The sequence below is a fragment of the Aythya fuligula genome, chromosome 2, assembly GCF_009819795.1.
Source record: "Aythya fuligula isolate bAytFul2 chromosome 2, bAytFul2.pri, whole genome shotgun sequence".
Classification (NCBI taxonomy): Eukaryota; Metazoa; Chordata; class Aves; order Anseriformes; family Anatidae; genus Aythya; species Aythya fuligula.
Window position 1 is genome coordinate 154571135 of NC_045560.1, and position 24833 is coordinate 154595967.

The following is a 24833-nucleotide window of genomic DNA, read 5'->3' on the forward strand; positions in this document are numbered from 1 at the left end:
ATGCAATCCTGAACTTTGCAGTTCACTCACAAAAGAAAGGCCTTGCAGTAAATTTTTTATGTTATTCTGTTTTGACATCCAATTCATTCTCATTCTGTACTTGACTGTGCATAAGTTATCTTGTGCACCAAATAAGTTGAAAAAAGGGGAATTATTATTACCTATCTACCTGACGCGGTTACATTGCAGTCTTAACCATGGATAAGGACATTCATTAAAGAATATAACTTTTAAAAGATGTTTTCCATTAAGATTTTTTTTTCTCCATAAGACTGTTCTTACTATTCTGTGAGACTCGTGTATTTTTTAGTGCTGTGCACTGATTGTTCTTTGAGCATGAGAAAATTCTGAGAATAAAAATCCAGAAAACTAGGCTGCAATATCACACATCAAAATCACGGTGGGTCTAGGTAGCTGTTACATCATGCCTAAGTGGAAAGTACTCTTACAGGATAAATAGATGTTTTCTCTTGATTTTCTTATGAAATTTCAATCATGATCCTTGAATCATGATCCTTGAACTCCCTCAGGCTTGGTGCTGTGACCACTGCCTTGGGGAGCCTGTCCCAGTGCCCGACCACCTCTGGGTGCAGAATCTTTCCCTAACCCACAGCCTGACTCTGCCCTGTCCCAGCTCCATGCCATCCACTCGGGTCCTGTCGCTGTCCCCAGAGAGCAGAGCTCAGCGCCTGCCCCTCCGCTCCCCTCGTGAGGGAGCTGCAGGCCGCCATGAGGCCTCCCCTCAGCCTGCTCTGCTCTGGGCTCAACAAACCAAGGGACGTTGGCTGCTCCTCAAACATCTTCCCCTCCAGACCCTTCACCATCTTTGTAGCCCTCCTTTGGACACTCTCTAACAGTTTTATGTCCTCCTTAGACTGTGATACCCAAAACTGTACACAGTGCTTGAGGTGAGGCTGCACCAGCATGGAGCACTTCCCTTGACCTGCTAGCAGTGCTAGCACACTTCAGAAGAACCCCACATTTACATTAGTTCGCCCAAACATTTTTATGCTTTTCAGGAGCATGTCAGTCACCTGCACCTCTTGCGTCTATCAAGCACAGAAAGTTGGGTTTATTTCCAACAAAATTCAGTAGACCAGTTGTCAAAAAAAAAAAAAGAGAAGAATCAAAGTACTTCGATTCTCTTCCATTTTACAGGAAAAGGACAGGAAGAGAGGGGGGTGGGGGGTGGAAAATGAATACAGACTCTCTAACTCTTTTTTCAGGCAGATTTAGTAAAGTCAGAGAAACAGTTCTGTCTCACTCAAAGGTCTTACAGGACAGATAAGAACAGCAAAGCTACATTCTTTGCACTGTGTGTGCTTGATGTGAGGGTATCATTGTCAAAATATAGACCTTAGGTGTCAGGCACTTTGAAGCAGCTGGCTAATAAAATGAATATAACCCAGTTGTCTGATTCAGGCTAGAACTGTTATATCCTCCTCCCCAGATAGGATCAAAGGATAGAGGTGAATTGTCAGATTAGCAGTTCAGCAGATGTACTAAGGAGATCATGCACATTTTTTTCTATGCCCATAAAGGACTTCAAGACCTGCAACTAAAGCAGACTAACAGAGAACTTCTTTTAAATGCTTGAAAGATGTTCTGTCTCCGCAGCTTATGCTCTCCTTAGTGTGTTGTCAGTACTGGGCAGCTCCACAAGGTGTAAGCAGCCCTCAGATTACCTTTCCTTGTCTAAAATCTTTATCTGCAAGTGTGCATTATTACAATTACATTGAAAATGCACTGTCCATATTGGAGCTCCTGGGAATGGACTACAGGAGGAAGAGGTTCATAGATAGCAAGGTGAGCTTCTGATAAATTTGGCAATAAGATCACTACAATACCATCACTTTTATTTTACTTTATTTTTTTATTTTTTTAGAGTACAACACTGCCTCCACTCCCTGCCCTCATAAGTGTCTTGTTTAATTTTTCTAAATAAAATATTAGGAAGACACTCAATCACATTCTTGCATCACCTTAGGAGCTCTTCTCCTTCTAATGCCAACTAGGGTCTGGTAGTGCTTTTTCCAGACTGTCACCTGCTCCCCCAGAGTTCATCCTCCTGTTGGGCAGTGATTCCCAACCTTTGGGCACACTTTCTGGGACACACCAGTTACAGCTGTGAGCATCCTGATTTGTCCACAACTTCTGGAAAGTTGTCTGAAAATGCACTGTGGTGCTCAAATCTGCTTGGAGGAGACTAGCTGGATATGGCTAGGCCTTACCTAAGGTTCTCGGTGTCTGCAAACAGAAAGTCTGGTTTTGTGGTGAGCCCTCAAAAAGCAACAGATGTTGCCCTTAATACATTGGTTTTATACAGGTCAGAAGAAGCCTTGGGCCATCAAAAGCCTTGATGACAAGGCTTCTTCACCCCACCTGGTTATTCAGCCATAGTTGTGTCAAACATTAGCAAAACACTCTGTAACTGTTCAGTCTAAGCAGGGGTGATTGGAAAAAATATTTTGGCCAAAAAGTACAGCAAATGCATTTAAATGAAAGATTAAATTTGCAGGAACCATCTTAAGAAATTAAACCCGTACTATCTTTCCTGTGTTTCCTATGACACAAATGGTGACTCTGTGAAGAACGTTCCTTGCTTACTGCCAACTGTACTAACCCATATATTCTTTTATTTCTTCAACAGGAACAGCAATTCATGCCAAAAGAATATCATACCTCCTTCTTTCCTAGAAGTCTGTCCGAAATGTATGACCCTACTCCTGTTGGCCAAACTGTCACTAGGGTATTTGGCACCATATGACTATGTCATCTTCTGTGAAACCTCATGTACACTGTGTAGGTGGCTCCTGCATCACATTTCTAACATCATCCAATGATGGCTCTGTCCTCACAGATTTCAAAATCTCTTCACTTCCAGTAGACTGTGTTATGAGGCATGAATGAATTCCTCTGTGAAATGGTTCCAAACATCTTTAGTTCATTAGTAGTCCATTCCAGCTACATTACAGCTAACTAAAGTACTGCAGCCTTCTAAGAACTCCAGCAAATGGTTGTATCTGCATATATGTGTCAGGACAGGAGCTCAGTGTGTGTGCACACCATCTTCACCTAAATTTCGGTTCAGGATCATACAGCCAAAGGGAACTTGAATCATACTGCAGAACAGCAACTGTTTTATATCAGCCCCTCTTGCAGCTGGCTACTCGAGATGGCTCTGAAGTCAAGCAGATCAGAACTTGGAATTTAATCTTGCACTGTAATCTGTCCAGTTAGTTACAAGATATTAGTGCAGAAGACTTATGAAGTAAGTCCCTTATGAATGAAATTTTCAGGAGATATAAACTGGCATAACATCATATCCTGAAACTCCAGCTGTATAAAACAGCAGAGGGGCCAGCCAAGCAGACATTTAGTGTTTTTCAGCTGTTCAGCACAGATCTGCTAACAATGCTGGAAAGGGACCCAAATCTGCTTCTGGCTATGTCTGACTTTCAGTCCTCACCACAATGAAGAAAGCTATGACTATGCTAATAATTCCAACAGGCCTAAGCTCCACATGAAAAGCTCACAGATCACAGAATCATAGAATCACAGAATGGTTTTGGTTGGAATGGACCTTAAAGCCCATCTAATTCCAACCCCCCTCCTATGGGCAGGGACACCTCCCACCAGCCCAGGTTGCCCAAAGCCCCATCCAGCCTGGCCTTGAGCACCTCCAGGGATGAGGCATCCACAGCTTCTCTGGGCAGCCTGTGCCAGTGTCCCACCCACCTCTGAGGAAAGAATTTCTTCTGACATTTGTATGAGACTAGTTGGCATGACCTGAAATTGTGCAGGTAAACTTGCTTAGTGTTAAACAAACACACACTCACACCACTGCTTTGGCTCTCTTTGGTTTGCTCACATACTTGTATAACCATACACTTCTGCTCCTATATAGAGCAGATACAGAGGTGAAGAGAGATGTGGCCAGTGTCTTACAAGCCAGGGCCAGAGTCACAAATGAATCTGTGGTATCATGACCGAGGCCACGGCCTCATTGCTGGGCTGTGCTGCTAGAAAGTCTTTTTGTTTGGGTGTGTGCTAGAAGAATCACTGCAGATCTGAGCTGTAGCTTCAGAGGAAGAGAAGGAGCAGGAGATGATTACTGCTCTTGGCATTTTAACTTCTAAATCTGCTTAAGGAAATACTTGTTTTTGCAGCAAAATTTAGGTAAAATGGTAATCAATGCATGGAATTGTGCTTTGGCAACAACTGTACTAATGGTGAATCAGTAGCATCTGCTAATCCATTCTCTCTCCAACATCTGTAGGTTATCCATGTATATCCACCAAGCCCAAGGCTTTGATTCATCCCAGGTATTCCGTCATTGAATAACAGCCTTTAATTAAAAAAATATATCTAACCACCTAAGACGCCTGGTGACTAATAAAGACCCTTAGGAGAAGTCTAACTAGCTAGACACAACAGAGTCTAGGGAAACATTCAAACACAGTATGTATCAAATGACATCTCTAATCAAATGATCATTAGCAGGAGCTATTTCGTATCCTGTCGCAGACCCTGACTGATCACTGTCCTTTACTCAGCTAATACGCTCTATTAATCTTACTCAAGAAACAATGTTTCACAGCAGGCTTTAAAATCAGGACAATTCAGAACTTGTCAACTCATAAGTAAAGCACAGCAGAGTTATTTGCTAAGCCATTAGCTGATATTTTCTAAGCACTGGAAAAGTACAAGAAAGCAAATAAATGCCCTTTTCCACTGTGGCATTAACATAACACTGCAGGCACATATTCTCTGGAAGAAGATTCCTAAAAGCCAAGGTTACAGTTCCAGTCAGTGACATGCAATTCAACTCGAAGCCTATAGAAACCCACCTACCAAAATATATTTCCTCCCTGTATTGTCCTCTGCCCATAACCCTAACATGCCCCCAAGTAGGGCTCTCATGCCCACTTTTTAACACCACTGGTGCTGACTCAGGTGCCAAGCACTACAAGCAACCCTTGTGACCTCCTCTATGGATTAAGCTACAATCAAGTCTCTGTGACAACCTAAAAAAGTAGCCCATCAAACACCAATACTGAGATTGAAGTGACGGTCTCCACAAAGGTTAAGCATGTATCTCACTCCCACACTTATCTGTTGCTTAATGAGATGTTCTTCCTACAAATGGGCTAAAGCAAGGAAAGGCATGCTCAGAGCATTCATAAGAAATAATTAGGCCTACTATGAAATTTCCCTTTTATCAGCACTTGAATATTTCAACATATAGGTATGAGTCAAAGAAAGTATTTTTTTAAAATACAAGAAGAGGAAACAAAACAAAACAAAACAAACAAAAAAATATACTATCTAACCTCCTTGTGGAGAATGGTACACCAGAATTTTGTGGGATCTTCTGTTTGAGTACAGACCAAACAAAAAAAGAATGGCTTTAATTTATATAAAGTATTGAAGGTGTCTTTGGATTTATTTGACTTCCAAGACAGCACCATTTATCTGAAATTTCAACTTGCCCATCTTACCAGAGGCTCTACACACTCAGAGTCATATCTTAACAGTGGTAAAAATATTTCAAGTTTCATTCACAGGAAAACTCCACTCCATTTTTATGTTTTTAGTAATTAATGCATTTCTAAGAATCTTCCAACCCATTTTCCACCTAAAATTAAATGATTTTGTAGGTCAGTTCACAAGGCATGGCAAGTTCATAGATAGCTTCTATGAGACTTCTATAGGAGGCTTTGCTGGATTTTATGCTCTTCTACTATTTACAAGGTGCAAGGGGATATTTGTCTGTGCTCAAAATCTATTCCCAGAAGACATCTTCTTGGATCTTTCCTATCACTCATTGCTCCTCCTACAGATGTTTTACTATGTTTTTAAAAGACTAACCATGTGGCCAAGTATGACTCAGGAGCATCCCTTTAGAAGGGGCACATCAGTGAGAAATAAAGCTTCCATTATTTTAACCTCTGATAAACATATATATATGTATACATAGGGGTTCCAAAGTGTCTGTGTGGGAAAGAGGATCAAGAATCCTCTTGGCACCAAGAAGCAGACAAAAAGAGAGGAGAAGAAATTACAAGAAATTTTCCCAGGGTCCTACTGCACACAAATTTGTTGAATTTCATACCAAGAGGTACTGAAAGTTGCTGGACTATAAAGAAGAAACAAGAGAAAGGATCCAGGCTTCAAGGATCCTTAAATAAGTAAAAAACTGAATATAAGGTGAGTCAAAGCATCAATGCTTATTGAGCACAGCTGTCCTCAGCACACTGAGACATACATTAAATAAAAAGAGCAACTCACCCTTTGACCTGGTAAACCCGGGACTCCAGGCTTGCCTTCTGGACCAGCCTCTCCCTTTAAAAGTGAAAATATTTTTAGAAAGTTAACCAAGTTAAAAACAAACGAAAAAACAAAAAACTAATGAATTACGTCACCATTTTCTGGGCTACCGCTACTGAATGGCTACCTAGACAGTTCTTAACTGATAATTATATTGTCCTGTGAGCAGAAGAGAATAAGAAAACAGGATAGAGAAAAAGTGACAATGCCCTGATTAAATCCAGACCACACAATTACATAGTTAAAGGCAGATATGCCTAAGTAATGCATCTTCACAATGCCATCAATTTTACAAAACCCAACCAACAGTGAAACACAACAAACAATTCAGAAATGAGGAAATACAGAGTGTGTGCAAATGAGACAGCAGTGATAGTCTGAAGTGAGATTTCCTGCAGAGCTGGGTTATAAAATGTACCTGGAAGAAGCCGCAATCAAGTGAAAAGTAAGAATACTGGAGTGCTTAAATTGTTGCAAATATTGTGTTGTATTCCCTGCTGAAACACAAACACACATCTCTTATTTTTCATATGCAGAAGATTTTTGCTGGGACATTGTGGCATAAAGCAATGATTCTTTGCCCATCATTCTATGATGACTTAGAGGTTACCGTTGAGGCTCCTCTCTGAGATGTGCTGAATACTCATACAGCTCCTCAGGACATTAGAAATGGAAAAAGAATCAGCTTTTGCAGGACAACAGCCTTGAGGTAATGTATGCCACTGTGTCATGACCACCTATGTCCTGGGTGCCACCTCCATACATCCAGAGTGGCCACCAACAGCAGGAGAGTTTCTCTCACCAGTGAAGAAACAGAAGGCTGGGCACACTGATTAAGCTCTTAGTACTCAAATAACATATAAGATTTTGCATGTATACCTCAGCTCAGCTTGAGTTTCAGTTTCTGGGGCTTGTAAGCAGTGAGATAAACCACTTACTTGAGGTCCAGGAAGTCCAGGTTGGCCTTGTGGTCCTCGTGGGCCAGGCTCTCCCTACAGACATAAGAAAAAAAATAAAATAAGATAAAATATCTATAGGAAAAATTATATGGACACAGTACTCATGCGAGCCATCTATACAGGACCTACACCACCCCTTTCCTTATAGGTCCCAAAAAAAACAGTGCAGAGACCAGCTGGTTTTCTACTTCACCCTGGGGTTATTTGAATTATCAGCACTCATTAGTCTGCACGCAGACTGATCCACCCACACTTAGCCAGCCTTTATCCGTAACTGGCTCTCTGTTCTTCAAAGGTAGTAACTCTGCCACAGACCCTGGGCTATCCTGGATATTCCAGGAAAACACTGTGGGCTGGGGTTCAGCAGTGGAGAAAAGCAATTCTTGCAAAAGCAGCTTCCGCAGCATTTTCCCCAGAGCCAGCACAGCTGTGAAGGGCTTTAAAGTATTGTATGTATGCCGCATATAATTACATGAAATAGGAGTAAAATACAACTTAAAACAACACAAAGTAAAAATTAAAATATACGTAGGAAAATTGACAGAAGAAATTGGTGTCTTTTCCCTGTTTGAGTGGCCATGTTCAGACACAAACTCAGCATAAAACTTGGACACAGTTTCACTTTTATATTAACACTTTCCAGGATGTAAAGAATTGCATAGCTGACCCCTTCCAATTTACACTTGTCACTCGTGTTAGACTCATTGCACTTTCTAAGGATGTTACCCTTTCCCCTCTTCTGTTTATTTTCCCTGCTGTAAGTATGTTAACTTGTTTCTTGATGTCCTGACATTGCTTTTATCCACCTTAATTTTGAAATATCATTCTAAAGCAAAATCTAATCTAGCAGACAGTTAAAATACGTAAAAGCATCCTTGCAGCAGAAGCACAGATATTGAATCTCTCTTACTTGCTCGCCTTTTAAGCCTTCAGTGTGTACCTGCAATAAAAATGTGAGGTTATACAGGGGAAAAAAAAAAAAAAAGACAACATGGAAGGCTCTGGGCTGTGACTGTCCCACACAGTTTATTTTTCTCTCCTTGCCATTTCCTTAATATACACTCTAAGTGCAACAACTCCTCAAATCCCATTGCAGGCTGGGGGATATTTTCTATTTAAGAAGCTCAGACTGTCAGGGTTTGTTCACTCAGTTCCCTGTGAAGGGATTTGTGAGGCTGTATAAACAGTAGGAACATAATTCATTATCTTGTCAGTATAAATAAGTTCATAATTCTCCTTGATGCAACCATCAGGGCCGTAACTGACAACTGTCGGTCTTCTCAGCCCTCTGCACCCGCCTCCTGAAACTTCAGTGGGCACTGGGACAAGACAGTGCTCATTTTCAGGTTTCATGTACATCTTTCAAAATCTCTTGGCAACTACCATCACATCAGTAATTTCCCATTTAAGTAGAACAGTAAGAGGCTCCTACCCACACAGTTTTTCTTTTTTTTTTTTTCTCCTTGTTTTCCAGAAGTCTTTCTCCCTCCCTCCTTTGGTTTCCACAACTTTCTAGTCGAGGAGATTACCTGTAGACATTCTTGTGTCCCTTGAAGGCAGGGGCAGAGATGGGACAAGTTGGGACAAGATGGGACAAGAGATGGGAGATATTGAAAGACATGTAAAGCTAGCGTCATGCGAAAGATCAGCCCCCTCTCTTCTATCTTCTTGGCTTGTCGTTTACCACTTTTGTTGGCATTGGCTCAACAGCTGTCCTGGAACCCACAAAGTCATGTCACAGCATTTCTCTGATTTACCTGAGGTAACGTTTCATTGTCTCATGAAGTCCTAATCTTCACATTTCAATATCTCCCAAAATTGTGGCAGGACATTTCCTAACTGGAATTTGTCATGGTCCTTCTTCAGAAATCTTTACTGGCTTAAACTTCACTTTTTTTTTTTTTTTTTTTTTTTTAATCTATTTAAGAACATTTAATAAAGTTCTCGAGTCCCCAGCTTCCATATAGCTTATAACGTTTGAAAAAAAAAAAAATCTTACTGAAGAGCCTGGCAATCCTGGTAGCCCTGGTTCACCCTGCAGGGAAATACGACAGAAATTTAAAACAAAACAAAACAAAAAAAAAAAAAAAAAAAAAAAAAAAAAAAAACACAACATAACACAAAACACAGCATAACACACTACATAACACAGAACAAAAGCAAACTTCTCAATATGTTTTCCAACTGCTCTTGTACGTTCTTATTTTCTATACCAACCCGGAGTTGATAGATATGAATATGCAATCCCCATTAACTCTTGTTCTTTCTACCCTACAAGTGAATATATGCAGGAATTGCTTGTCTTCTGTGACACCGTGATGTTACACACTGATTCCAACGATATTTACTGACTTAAAATGGTGCCAGTTTCCTGAAGTCTTTCTTACAGAGCAGAATGATCCTGTGTTTGCAGGACACTAGGATGCTACTCCACATGATCCACTCTACATGATTTACTGCCACCTAGGCTATCCATTTATTCCAGCAGTTTGTCTCCAGTGGTGTCCAGTATTTATTACATTTTATGACTATGCCTCCAGAAGGTGTCTCTTTCACTTTAGGTACAAACTAATGCAAAAATCATCATGTTTCCTTTCACACGCTTGTCGTTTCTTCATTATTCTTGTAGGTCTCCAAGTGACCCATCATACCTTTCATTCTCTTTTGTTTTAATTACTATTTGTTATTTATTCCAAAGTGTGCCCATACTGTGTCAGAAGGACTGAAGAGACACATCACTTACACTGAAAGTTATGGAGCAAGGAGCTAAACGTTTTCTGGAAGGGCTACATGCAACTACTAGAGAGATGATGAAGTGTTATGAAATCAAGATTGTTATCCACTTCAACATCCTGGAGCACAAAGATATTGCTCTCTCTTATCATCTCCATGGATATGCCCTGCTTGTAGGTGCTTCTGAGATCTCACCCATATATTTTCAATCTGATTGGGAAAATAATAAGATTTGCTTCTGATCTGTGCACTCTTGGATAAGGTTCACTGCTTGGATGAGAAAAGGAGAAAGAAAATCCAGAACTGGACACAACTTTCTATTCATGCTAAAGAACTAGATAGGAAATATCAAAACCACAATGTCAACCTGAGTAGGAAGGGAAAGATAAGGCTGTCCTGGAAACTTTAATAAATCTGTAAAATAACAAGGTTGAAATTGCTGCTGAGAGCAATGAATAATTATCATGCACATAAGAGGACCGGTCTCATCTGATTGGCACTTTCTGAGTCAATTCAACATCTTCTGGGTCACAAAACCAGCCTCTACACAAACACAGTGAAATTTCTACTCACCTTTTGTAACTGATGAAGTCTTCTTGGACCAAACTACTCTCTACATCCTTCTACTTCCACAAAGACGATTAAACTAGGAGTAGCAGAGCTACAACCAGACCTGTTTGACCTCTCACTCCCATTTCAGACTGAAGCAACATCAGGAAAGTTAAACATTCATATGTTCACATAAACATAAATAAGATAAATATTAAGTCAACAGCCATGATATTTCTGGGGGCTCTAGGAGGAAATAATTGATGTCTCTGAATGCCTCCTGTACATCTCATCCCAACTCACCTTTTCTCCTTTGGTCCCACTGGCACCTGGAGGACCTGGGCTGCCAGCAGGGCCCTGTAAAAAGGAAAAAACAGAGTTTTGCATACTTTGTATACCTTTTACCTTTGTTTTACTTATTCCAGGTCATCATTTGCAATTCCCTTTAAAGTACAGGACAAACAGAAAGTTGCAGGTTTGGGTATCAACAGTTATGTCCCATTGCACTGCAATAACAGCTAATACAACACTCAAGGCTGCTTTGGCTCTACCATGTAGACAGGAAGGGGAATAAGGATGGAGATGCCACAGCAGGCACGATAATAGCAATCCAATTTCAGCTGGTTCAGAAGGATTGCAGTTCAGGGAGTAAATCAGTGTCAAACACAAAATTTAGGATAAAATTCAGGCGTGAATATTTGCCCACTGCTAGGAGTCTAGACATGAAAAAGGCAGAAAAACTTCAGAATAACCCGACTTCTGTAATAGGGTGTCACTTGGAGAAATTGTTCCTTAGGAGTAGTAAACAATCAGCATCCACCTTCACATCCCTCTGCAATTTCTCACTTCATCCACACTTGCTGCAAGTACAAACCAGTCCTGTAAACAACGCAACAGGCACAGTGAACATAGTTCATTGAGATGCCAGTGCCACATCTAACACTGGGAAACATTTCCATCTTATAAGGATAGTGATAAACACTAACCAGAGAAATATTTCATGGCATAGGATAAACCATGGCTGAGGAACACAGCAGAGAGAAAGTGATGATTAACTATCAAATCTCCCACAGAGAAAAAGAAAAAAAAAAAAAAAAAGTGAAATAATCTCTATCACCTCACAGAAAGGAAAGTATAGTTTAACAAAGACTGTGATTACTTATGACACTACACCTTGCCATCTAAATACAAAAGATGTCTGATATGGAAACAAAATGACTTCCCAAATAAACCAAATCAAATTGAAATTCCGACTGCCAAAAGAGCGAAAGCGATGCAGTTGGGCAGCTTCTCCACCTCTGCAAATGCAAAATCATGCCTCCAAACGATCCTTTCCATAGAGGGAAACAGTGAGGGTTAGGGGATAGGATGCAGACACAGGAGCCTGGAGGCTTCAGGCTCAAGGGTGGTAACTATTAGTTGCAAAGACTTTTGGCAAATCACATCACTTGTCTCTGTTTCTTACTCCATCCTTTGCTATTTAGACCAGAAGATCCTTGGGAGTAAAGGATGATTCTCATTAGGGACATTACTATGAGTAATGAAAACAGTCTTGTGGGATCTATAGATAGTTTTAGATACAGACAAAGTGTTATCTGTCTAATCTGCAGAAGTGTACTGATTTTATAGAATAACTTTCTGGTTTCATCTTGTCTTAAAAATGTAAATAGTTCCAAGCTATAGTTTTTCTATTGAAAATAAACCAAACCCAGTTCTCCTCCTTTCATGTTGTGGGTGGAAAGAAAACACACTTTATAAAAGTCAGGATCAAACAGCTAAATTTTTCATTTGTGCTTCCTTATGTCTTTGATAAAAATTCAGACAAGCTTCTAACCTATCATGTTTAAAGGTTTGGCATTACTTTTAAGTGGATATTGCATTACTATTTAATTTTGAAAAAGAAAAAAAAAATGAAAAAAAAGAAAAGGGAGAATAAAAGAAAAAAAAAAAAGAAAAGAAAAAAGAAAGAAAACTGCTAACATACATGTAGAGCCTTAGAATAAGGATTCTGAAAACTGCTGATGCAATGGGGTCCTGTCATGACTCAGCAGCTGTCCAAGATAAGTCTTAAATTTAAAGAAACTTTCACTCGCTCCAAAGAAAAGCCTCCAGCTGCTGAGTATTTGCCACGTACCTGTTTCCCCTCCACACCTGGCTTTCCTGGGAGTCCATCTAGGCCTCGTTCTCCCTGGAGAAGGATGAGAAAAAAACTCTGTAACACATCTGTGATGTTTGGGTTAGTGTTATACAAGAAATGTCCATGTTATTCTTTCCAAGCAGAAAGACGAAAGAAAAGTAATTCAAGCTAGCCCGGTAGAGAAAATGCCTGAAGTCCACATATGTGTACTCAGAAAAGTTGCTGGGAGCATCCTGAAACAAGAAGGTGAATGCAATGAAACTTCTATCCCCTCTAACTTTACTAACTGATGGCACTTATCTAGCTAGAAAACTTAGCATCAGGTAACTGGGAGGTGAATTCTGAGAAGTGGTTGTGTGCCAGCTTTCTACTTGGGCATCCTTCCTCTGCCTTCTGACCCAGGTTCATATAAACTAGGAGAACATCAATCTGTAATAGGTTTTACAAAAATAATGAGCCAAAAATCCAGGAACCGGACATTTTTACCCACTTCAGAAAAATGTTTGATTTTTCACCTTTGCTTTCCTTAGCCTGGGGGATCAATTAATCCATTCTTATATGTCTTCAGAGATGGACAGTCCCCAAAGTCCACAGGCAACCTATTCCACCGCTTTACTTTTAACACCTGCAGATATGTTTTTCCCCTGTGTCTAAACCTGACTTTTTTCTCACTACTGTTTCAAACTAGTACGTCTTTCCTCACCCCTCCAGACACAGAAAACAGATTGCTCCCTTCATCTTTACAACAGCCTCTTATGTATCTGAAGTCTTACAAAACTCCCCCCTCAAACTTCAAACTCCAGACTAAACAACCTCAGTACTTTCAACTTTTCTTACTGGGTGTATTTTCCTGACCTCTTATCATTTTTATTGCTCTTATTTGGGCATTATTCAATTTTTCCACGTCTTGACTGTAACTAGATGCCCGAAGCTGGACACAGCTGAGGCTAACTCTGAGAAGAAAGATTATTTCATGCTTTATAGACTGTTCTTTTGTTTAAATCCCAGGTTAATGTTTGCTTTACCCCAAACCACCTTTTGCAGGACAGCTCCTTAATCAGTTCCCAATGATGTCCCTGCTTGTGAGAGGGAGGGCTGGATTTAGGTGATCTTTAGGGTCCCTTCCAACTCAAACCATTCTGTGATTCCATGATCCTAATCTGCAGCAGTGCACAATTAGTTGTGTATGCAGCATCCTATTCTTGCTTCTCAATGTCATCTTCTGCTCTGGGGGGATTACATTTACATGTAAAAGACCATTTTGAATTCTGATCCTGACCTCCATTGTACTTCCATGTTCAAAGTTAATAAGCATAATTCATATTTTATAAACCAGGTCCTTGACAGAAATGATGACTAGATCAATCCCGCCAAACTTACTTCTTTCCTTACAGATCATGGCCCTTGCCCATGTAGCCATCATAATTTAAAACTCATTGAGCGGGGACTTTCTCTCGCTGTGTTAAGTGCTTAAATCTCTGTAGAATGGAACACTGATTTTGTTTGGAGCCTGCATACACTGCTGAATTTAAATAATCAAATACATACACACGCTGCTAGTGTTAACATAAGTGTACATGAACAAATTCTACAACTACAAGGAGTGACAGCAAAATATTAGCTTTACTCTATTTTTATTTTTTTTAATTTCAGACTTTTTAGTTCTGATTACTATCCCACAGTATCTCTGATAGATCTCAGTTGTTATATGCAAACAAACCTACACTTGCAGCATTGGATTTAATTAGCTCCTTTTGAAAATGCCTTAATTCAGCATCCAGCAATGGATTTGCAAATCATTTCATTTCTTTCCTCCCTTTAGAAAGTCAATCGGTCTTGTAACAGAAAAGTTATTTCAAAAAGATGCATCCAAGGAGTGAAATTAGAGATACTTACACCCTACAAAAAGCAGCTGAAAAGCAGTGTCAGGCACCCAGATCTACTCACTGCTGGGGCAACAGTTTCTACATTCATAAAACATTTGCACTGTCTAACCCAGCTATGAGCATCCTGAATTTGAGACTTTCAGTGACAGTCTGGTGGGTTGCTGACAAAATGAGCACTATATTCTCAAGAGAATTTGTTAGCATCAATACAGTGCAGCAACAAGTACTTCACACACGCTCATTTAGCTGCCAAAAAAAAAAAAAAAAAGTCAATATTCTTACTGCTCCTAATGGGGGCTGGGAAAGGCAAATGTATTATTTATATAAATGCATGCACTAGAGCTGTTTGAAAATGTTCCAGAGAACTCTTCTTTCAGTTGTGTCTTCAGAAAAATCTGTTATTATAAATTTATTTCTTAGGTGATTTTTTTCATTCTTTGAAAAATGCCATTTAGAGACAGAATTTTTTTCTTCAAAGAAAGAAAAAGCTCAATAAAAGATTTATTCTCAAATTTTCACTTCAAGACTCCCTTTCCTTCCCCTGCTGAAGAAAATTTATACATCAGCCTACAATGATTTGGTGAAAATAGAATTGTACAGCGAGCCCACCAGACACAAAAGGATGAGATGCCGCTCATAATAACCAGTGGTTCTCCTAAAGATTAGATGTAACTGATAATACTGGATTTGGGACCCTCACTACAAAACCTCAGTATTTCCATCAGAGGTTGCAAGATATAAGAACATAAAGGCAAGATGGGATATTATTCTGGGATATTAGGACTTTTGTCATACCGCGGTACAGATTGAACAGACCAGTAATCAGTACATGGGTAACACTTCTCTGATACAATAAACACTCTTCTCCTCAGGCAGAGAAGAAGCACGGGTTGCGTAGGTGTCAGTATTCAAATTACAAACTGAAAAGCAGACAAGGAAATATTTGGCCCGCCACACTAACGCCCACTGTGTTCACAGTAGTCCCGGCTGGTGGAAGGTAAAGCAGCAGCAGTAGATGCTCTGAGAACAGCTTCAAGTTGGGAAAAAAACAAAGCACAATTGTTGAAGCAGAGATCTGTCTGCCTCAGGAAGAAAATACAAGAAAAGAAAAGGGGGAAAAAAAAAAAGAAAGAAAAAAGAAAAAAAAGGAAATAAAAGGGAGCTCTAATTGTTCATATCCTTATAATGGAACAAAACCTATTTCATTCCTTTCTCACTTTAATCTTTAGCTTAGTCAGCCACCAGCCCACACACTGCTCCAGCTCTCTCTGCCATCATGGTGATGTCAGAAAGACAGATTTTCATCCAGGAGCCAAATATTCCAGCAGATTGGACAACCTGACATCTGGAAAAGCAGCTGAAGCACCGGCTAGACACAACACACCAGTCCTGCAAGGGGCTGAGGCAAAAGCATGATGAAGATAAAGCGAGATCCAGCTTCTTGCTCTGGTTGCAATGGTGAGAATCGGTAATATGAAACCTGGCCATGGCTACTTCTAACTAAACAACAAAATGAATGGTGGGAACAGACACCCTAATACACAGGAAAGCAAAATGCAGTATCTCATGTTAAGGGCCTGTTAATCATTTGTCCTGCCAGGCAGAAGCAAGGTCTACATTTCCATGTTTCTTCTCCAGGAAGAGAGAGAGTGAGAAATGGGAACAAGGACGAGTTGGCAAGCTATTCCCTCCTTTGCACAAACACTTATGGCCAGGTTATCACTTAAAGGAAGCTTGAACACAGGCAAAGCTGCCAGAATGGCACTGAGATATTCCTGCCTCAGGGCCAATTTGAGACCCAAGCAAGATGGAGAACTTTGGTTGGGCTGAGAGCCTGGTTATGCCATACATTCCACTGCTTCCCAGGGCTGGACCCAGTCGTCACCCTTTTCTCCTGGCAGAGGCAGCAAAATGCATTTTTGCAGGCATTTCTGAGAAGCCTTCAGCAATGGCTGACAGGTCTGCAACAGAAGTGTGGGCTCATCTGAGATCTCTCCAAACACAACAAGCAGACTGAAATAATGAAGGGCTTTGTGTCTGCCCAGCTCTCCTTTTAAATGTGTACTCTGGTTATAATAGGCACTTGGCCTCTTCACTGAACCATAAAGGTGGTTCAAATCCCAGAGAGTCCTGTGCTGCATAAAAACCATATCCCCAGACAGGAGAGAGCAGGAAACTGGGGATCATCAGCATCACCAGTTGGATGAAGCTTTTAATAGAGAAACTTTGTGGTACTCATTAAAAACTGAGCTTACAGTGATGGGAGAAGGCAGAAATGTTGGATCATCTCAGCAACTACACCAAGACAAGGAAATACTGGATGAAAACTTGGTCAGCAGCAGTCAGTGGTTATTCAGGGCTCACAAGTGGTGCAAACAGCGTGGACACCCCACTAGCTGTCCTCAGTGGCATCCCAGCACCCCATCCCTCCTCTTTCCAGACTTAAATGTGGCCTTAGGAGACAGAAGAGACCTGTAAACCCCTCCTGCACTCCCATGGGAGGTCATTCATGGACAGCACCAGGAGGTGCACAGCAGTGAGGAAACTTTCCAACATCACCCTTCAAAGCTGGTGGTTTAAAGGAAAAAGGCAAAGAACAGCCCGGCTTTTCCTAGCATGCAGCAGGAATACCTTGTCTCCTCGTGTTCCTTTTTCTCCTCTTTCTCCTTGGAGACCCTAAAAAGAAAAGCAAAAAGAGATTATGGAATTCAATTCAATAAGAAGCATATCTACCTCCTCTAATTAGTCACCAAATCACTGCACATCTGCACAATCTATTTAAGTGAACCTCAAGGACGTTTACCTCATTGCCAGTACTCCACATTGGCCACAAGCAAGGTCTAAACAGACAAAAAGAGCAGGGATGACCCGTGGACCCAAGACTGTCTGTAATATTATCTTGTTCCCAGACACATGATCCTCCTGCCAGCAGCAGTGAGGATGGACAGGGAACACACCGCAGCTGCAGATGGTCTAGAAACCACCCACTACTCCACATTTTTTGTGTTGCTCATAAACAATGAGAACTCGGGTAGAGGACAATGCTGATGGAAAAACCTATCGCATAAACAAGCAAGAATACCCTTTCCTGGTGGTTTTGGATGAAATAGCTAGACAGACAGCAGGTACCTCTGAGAACTGGCAAGCAAAAATCCCTGTCCTGGAGGCCCAAGTGCATTTTTGCTCTGTGAAACCAGTGCTAGAGTTCATCTGGACAGCAAAATTCATCTTCTCCCAGATACACCAGAACCATTTGCTGGAGCTCAGTTTGATGAAAGACAGCAGTGCTAACATAGGCGATCAACAAAATGGGCAGGAATGGATTTCAGCCCCCCTCAGCACAGGAAGCACTGTGTATTTTACCTTTATTGTACCAACTGAGCAATCGACTTAAGGCCACAGGCAGACAAATATGCTCAGTCAGTAGTGATCTCTCCAAAACTGCTGAAGTTTGAAACACTTCTTACAATATATTTATATTTAAACTTTAGTTTACTTTACACTGTGCTGAAGACTTAACTCCAAGCTGATGAGAACTACATGTCTGGACTTACTTGGTCCATAAGGATGACACAGATAATTATGAAGGACTTCAGCTTTCATGCCATGGTTGACTGTGAGAAAACTCTGCACAGCTCCATCTACCTCTAACAACCTAAAATGAGCCTGCACAGCTTCCCACACGGCAAAGCAATAACCCCACTACTTCCCAAAAGCAGATGGGAAGAGGTTTAAAATGTGACTCCCTTAATGCACTAATAACCATGGGGCCCTCATACACACTGCGTGGATGATTACAGCCTTGTTCCTGCCCAGCAGCCCAAGCCAAATGTCAGTCTGATGATAGACATGGACAGGACCTTTGGTAACACTGCACCACAGGTGGGTGCTTTGCTTTTCACACAGAAAGGTGACTCAGGGAGCAGGAAGGAAATATTCTCATCTCCTTGTCCATTTATCTCATTAATATTGCAAGGATCTAGGACATGGGCAGGTAATGCCACCCCTCTATTCATTTCATCTTCTTCTTGCCTAACACAATTCGATGTTAGACCATGCAGAGAGACAGCACACACCTGGGCAAAGACATAAGCACCCATGCTCTTTTGAACACATCAGGTCTCTTTGTAGTGAGTTGTAAAGCAAGACCTTGGCTGGCACAGGGAAATCTTTTGGTGCATGAGCACGTCTGGTATGCCACTAAAGCACACCGATGTACAGCCAGGTCATTAAACCCCAGCAAATCCAATCAGCCTTTGCAACACCAGCTATAAGGCTGCCTCTGTAATTACCAAGGTGAGACCACAAGACAGAGATGCTAACTTGACAGCATGTGATTTATTTTCTTATTGCTGTCTGTCCATTCAAGGCAGGTCTGTCCCCTGAGTCCAAAGTGCTGTTTCCTGACAGTTTTGAAAATATGATTGGAAACTCACTGAGAGCTGGTGGTTTTGCTTGGTGTTATGATGAAGTTTTCAAGCACCATATAAATGGTGCATCAATACAGACCAAAGCAATTGCATTACAGTGGGAGCATCACAAAATCCCCAGCTGTTACCTTGGTAATCAAGTAATTTCTACTGACAGCTCTGCAGTAGGTACAGATCTGCTCTCATTTAAAGAAGTCACAAGAAACTCAATGAAGTCAAGAAAATGTCACTATTTGGACGGAGCACAGGTAAATAGTCAGATATACTTGATATCTCTTAATTCCAAAAAAAAAAAAAAAAAAAAAAATGGTGGGCAGAACACACTGAAAAAAAATGGATAAAGTTTCCAGAATGTCAAAAATGTAATAGGAATCATAACTTACCGGTGCTCCTACGTAGCCTTTAATGCCTGGAGGACCCTGTTTTCCCTCAGATCCCTGGCAAAGAATTGAGATACAGTAAAGCAATGGGAACTGTTTCACATAAAAGACCCCCAAAAATGAGTTATTCAGAAATGTAACCTGTATTCCTTGGTTCACAGGGGACTGTTGAGGCTTCTCAGTTATCTCAGCTCTAATATGCAGAGCAGTGTCTGACTTTACTTACCCAAAGTGATGCCCCAATGTTTGATTTTGTCCCCAGCACTCAGGCATTAACAAGTTTTACTGTTCTGCTTCCAGCCTTTCTTTTCAACCTGTCACACACAAATTCCTCTATGGGTTGTTTCAGAGGTGAAAACACTCAGTAAATTTGGTGGTGAGGTGGACAGGTCAGAAGAGAGAGACATTTTATAAAGAGACCTGGGCAGGTTGGAAGAGTGTGCAAGCAAGAATTGTATGAAAACTAACAAACGAAGGCAATTCAGGTCCTGGGCTGCACCCACAGTGGCATTACTAACAAAGTTAGGGACGTGATCATGCCTCTCTCATGATCAGTGTTTGTCAGGACGCATCTGGAGCACTGTGTCCAGTTCTGGTCCCTACAATGCAAAAAAGATGCAGACTAGAGGGGGTCCAAAGAAGATGATCAATGGGCTTGAGAAACTGGCCTGTGAGGAAGACTAAAAGAATTATGTCTTTTAGCCCTGGAGCAGAGAAGGCTCAGAAGGGACCTCATCACAGTATTCCTGTACTTACTACAGAGAGGATGGAGGCTCTCTTTTCACAAGGAGCCGTATGAGAAAAGATGAGGGGCAATTGTGTACAAGCTACACCAGGAGAGGTTTTGCTTTTAAGTACAAAAGATATTTTTGACAGTGAGAAAAATCAATCACTGGAACAACCTCCTAAGGGATGTGGTAGACTTCCCATCACTGGAGGTTTTCAAGAGGTGTTAGATAATCTCATCTTGGCTCCCTTTTCTCACAACCTGATGATCTTCCTGATGATCTTTCAAGGTCCCTTCCAGCTTAGGCCTTTCTATGACTCTATGTGCCCCAAATATGTTTAAGGCAAAAAAGACCACAGTTTCATCATAAACAACACAAATACACAAGGATCAGAGACATTTCAGCAGTCTTTCAGCTGGTTATACACTAGCTGTCTCCCTCAGAGATGGCAAACTGATAGGCTCTCTCTGTGTGTTTGTGCACCTTACAACCCCACAAATTGTCTGGATCCTTGGCTGAACAGGATCAGCCCTCAGAGCAACCCTACGTTGGCAGCCTACAACTGATAAGGTGGCCGTGAGAGTTGCGTAGGCCTCTTACATCACCAGACGGGCTGATTATGTTGTTTCTTATCTCTCTTTCCTTCTTTTCCCCTCTCCTATCTGGTTAATGCCTGTACTGGGTTGCCACAGTGGATAGGGCTTCAAAACAGACCAGGATTGTATTTTTAAATGATTCTACATTCCTTCTTAATGGACATTTCCTATTAAAAAATAAAATAAAACATTTAAAAATACAAGATGTGTCTGGAGTGAACTATTAGCAGAACTGGGGTATTTTTGTCCCAGCACGAGTGCCTGGGAGGCTGGTCATGTCACGCCGCTGTTTACACTCGCATTTAGCCCAAAATGACAATCTCATTTGCAACAGTTGTTAAGCACAGACCTGGCCGGCTGGCTGGACTGTAGTTGGCAAGAGTTTCACCACCTCTTTAAGCAGTGCATTGCCAAAACTGTCCCCTGCCTTTGCCAGAAAGGACTTTGCTCTTTAGAACAGATGAAACCATGCCCCGAAGCTTACGAGCAGCTCATCAGCCCAGCTGTAAAACAGTTGAACCCAGGTTAAGAACGGAAGCCAGCCACGCTGCAAACTCATGGGGAGATTCACAAACAGGTTAACAACAGCTGGGTTTATGCACAAGCAAAGTCAATCTCTACAGCATCAGGCAGTGTCAGCTGTACAAGCCCACTAATAACAGAGAAAGAGAAGCAGGCAAACACTTATCTCAACCTGCCGAAAAATAATACTGTCAAATTCCAGGCAAAACCCCTATGGAATCAGAAGCTTGCTCTGAGTTGTCCAAATTCTCAACACCCAACTCAGACTGTTGCATAAGCTGTGGTTATAGCAGGCAGCAAATATTATAGATAGAGAAACTGGGTTTGTCTGGACGGGAAGACTTGCTGATCCCACTCAAGGCCTGTGCTGAGATCATGTCTGGTAAACCTGAGAAGTGCAAGACCTTCGACAGCTGAAGTGAACAAGAATTAGGAAATTTGTCAAAATGAAAGCCTTACCTAATACTTTATATTTCAAAGGCTTATTTTTTGTCTCCTCCTTTTTTTTTTTTTTTTTTTCCTTTTGAGCATAGATATCTGTCAGTTCAGATAGCAATGCTATAGCTATGTCAGTTCAACAGCAATGACAGCCACAAAAAAAAAATCTCTTTAACCTTTTATTAAAGATACAAGAAGAAAAAAAAAAAAAAAAAGAAAAAGGTTGAGTATTTGCTGCAGGACTGTATAGGCTAAAGGGTCTGGTCTCAAACATTCAAGCTTTATTTAACTGCTATAAAACCATAGTGATGGAATTGTGCTTTTTTTTCCAGACTCATTTACTCCATTTAAATTATCTTGCCACGTCCCACATATTTACATGGGAGCCTTCTACGTTGAGCAATTGATGTTTACTGACATCCCAGACTACCACAGCACCTTCTATAACCAGACGCTCTGACTTGGATTGGCACAAGGCTGACACTGAGAGCTCTTCTTTGCCTCCACCCACTTGTAGCCAGCACGATCAGACATCCTTCCTGGATGGAGAAGTTTACCGACCACTGAAGTTTACCCACCAAGCTTGATGAGTTGGGGGAAGAAAAATAATTGTTATGATGAAGACACTGAGCTAGGAACAACTCCCCATTAGACTTCATTGAGCAGCAAAAACAGTAAAGACAGAAATCACATACAGAGGGCATTTAATTCCTGTAAATCATACATGTACCCTAATGGACTCATCATCTATTTAGGGTACTCCTAGGGAGTGAAGTCTTATAACAAGAAGTCTGCAAGACCCTTTTCTGTGCTGCTGAAAATTTCATCATGCAATTAATGAGGTCTGTAAAAATTGCTTGGTACCTTCTTAAAAGAAAGAAATTGCTGGCAATTGACACTGAGGCAAAAGATTGGAAATTCCTCAGCCAAGCAGATGAATTTCCAGGGGTGTACGTACAGCTACCAAGTGTAACTGAGCTTGCCTGGCTTAATGGAAATGAAGATGGGTTGAGCTGGGAAGGACCACATCCCAAATGAACATAGAAAATGCAAGGTAGGTTTCTATGGAGCCTGGAGCCACTGTATTGATGCCGATGAATTTAAATAAAAGTAAGTGATCTGGCAAAAAGCAATCATTACAACTGTAATTGGAGACATGACCTTTCTGATTGCCAGCTCCACGCATCTCTATACACCCCGTTCCACACCAGCAAGGCGGCTGGGCTTTGCAAAGGAGTGTTGATTCATATTTTAGACTTTTAAAGCCCTGACAACAAAATCAGGATTGTTTCTTAAAATAGTTCAGGCCAGAATCCAGCTCAAGGACACTGCAAATAGCCAGTGCATCCGTTCAAATAAATAAAAGTCACCGTGACAGCACATGATCATTTTATATTTAGCCACTGTAGCTTAGAGGATGGGGGTTAGCCAGCTCACCTCTTCTCTAGGAGCATTTGGCACTCTCTACTCAGGCTGTGTTTAGGTTCAGCTCCATCAGCACCTATTCTGCCCAGCCCATAGTGCTGAACTTGCATTCAGTATTGGTGCATTATTTGGCTGAACTACATGTGCCTGATGATCCTGGTGGGAAATACAGAGCATCTTCCAGGATCAAGCCCTTCTGCAGGTAGATGTAGTTGCCTCGATTTAGCTTAGTCTGTAAAAGCTTTGTAAAGCAAAAGTGAGAAGCTTCACTGTACAAGGAGACTGGGTATTGTAGAGCTTACTGGCTTTTAATTCCACTACAGAAAATATGCAGGGCATAGAGAAAACATGTATTTGTTTATTATATAATATGTGAGATGCAGCTGACAGGCATTTATGGGTGATGAATCCAGTTCGTTTCATCTACTTCCTAATACCACTGAAGGGCAAAACAATATCCAGAGTACCCCTTCTCAGCTCAGCCCAGCCCTGCTTTACAGCTGTCATTTATCCCCTGCTGAATGTGCTGCCATGCAGCTTCCACAATCAACCCCTTCATGTTGCTGAAGGCAATACAGCTCCTGCAGAGAACCGTGGGATGGCTGCCAAGTATTTCCACTAATCCACAAATACACCATTAGTTCTGATACCCTCCTGATGAGACTTTAGGAAATGATGAACATTTCCCTCTATGAAAACAAGATATTTTGGAGAAAGAGCCTCTCTGTAGCTGAGAAACCCAAAAGAAACTATAAATAAACTATAAATAAACTGCGTTATAGAGTCCTCTCAGACAGAACCAGGTGACCATCAGGATGACATCTGGAAAAATATTCAGGTATTTAACTCCTATTTGAGGACAAAGCCATCAGTAAACTCAACAGGAGGTTTAGTTAAACAGATACAGCTCTTCCAGAAAAATGTGATGCTCAAAGACCTTAGCATGTATGGGAGCAGAACGGGGTCAAGCAAATTTGGATTATCAATCTATTATCCTTGCCGCATCTTTCATAGGCTGAGCTGAACTTGCTGTGCATGACATCCCTGAAAAAAAACACTCATCAATCTAATGCACCATTGTCTTTGTGTATCATAAAGATGACTGAAACTAGCTGATGGCTATTTATCCCCTCACTAACCAGGGAACAAGGCAAGGAGAGCTGAGACTTTGGAAGGAAGACTAAGCATTGCTCATGAGAATATGTACCTGCATCTTTGTCAGAGTTGGAAGAGTTTACTGAAAACATGAAGTAAGGTTTATGTGCCCTGAAACATGTTCTCTTCACCTTCTCTAACTATACTGATCAAATAAAAGATCTCTTTACATACTTTGCCTAATTTCTGTTATGTCAGCAGGCCTCCAAACAAAAAACAATAATTCAAGCAATCCACACATACAAAAACTCAGTGTAAAAGGTACACTTACCCATGTAAAGAAGAAATTGAAAGCTTACCTTTGGACCTGCTGGCCCAGGCAGACCAAATGCTCCTGGCTGTCCTGGTTCACCCTGTAAGTAACAGCAGCAGAAGTGGTAAATGCTAATATTTTTTTTTCTACAGAGGCTAAGATAACTCAAAGAAGTCTTTATATATAGCTTTAGAAATGGAAGCTCTATCCACTATCTACAGTCCTGAGTACCATTATCTGGAGATCTAAAAGTCTGCATTGTGCTTTCTTTGCAAAAATAAAAGCAGAAGGAGACAAACAAAAAACTGAAGT

At 41.1% G+C, this 24833-nt stretch overlaps 1 protein-coding gene across 1 annotated transcript in view; it reads right to left on the reverse strand.

Annotated features, from left to right (window-relative positions):
- Window positions 1–24833, reverse strand: part of COL22A1 (collagen type XXII alpha 1 chain) — a 128870-nt gene that overhangs the window by 74373 nt on the left and 29664 nt on the right. Inside the window, exons 9-17 of the mRNA XM_032181166.1 lie at window positions 24568–24621; window positions 19408–19461; window positions 17226–17270; window positions 12706–12759; window positions 10875–10928; window positions 9289–9324; window positions 8200–8229; window positions 7269–7322; window positions 6292–6345 (exon numbers count right to left, since the gene is read on the reverse strand). Of these exons, the coding sequence (XP_032037057.1) occupies window positions 6292–6345; window positions 7269–7322; window positions 8200–8229; window positions 9289–9324; window positions 10875–10928; window positions 12706–12759; window positions 17226–17270; window positions 19408–19461; window positions 24568–24621 (435 nt within the window). The remainder of the gene's footprint in view (window positions 1–6291; window positions 6346–7268; window positions 7323–8199; window positions 8230–9288; window positions 9325–10874; window positions 10929–12705; window positions 12760–17225; window positions 17271–19407; window positions 19462–24567; window positions 24622–24833) is intronic.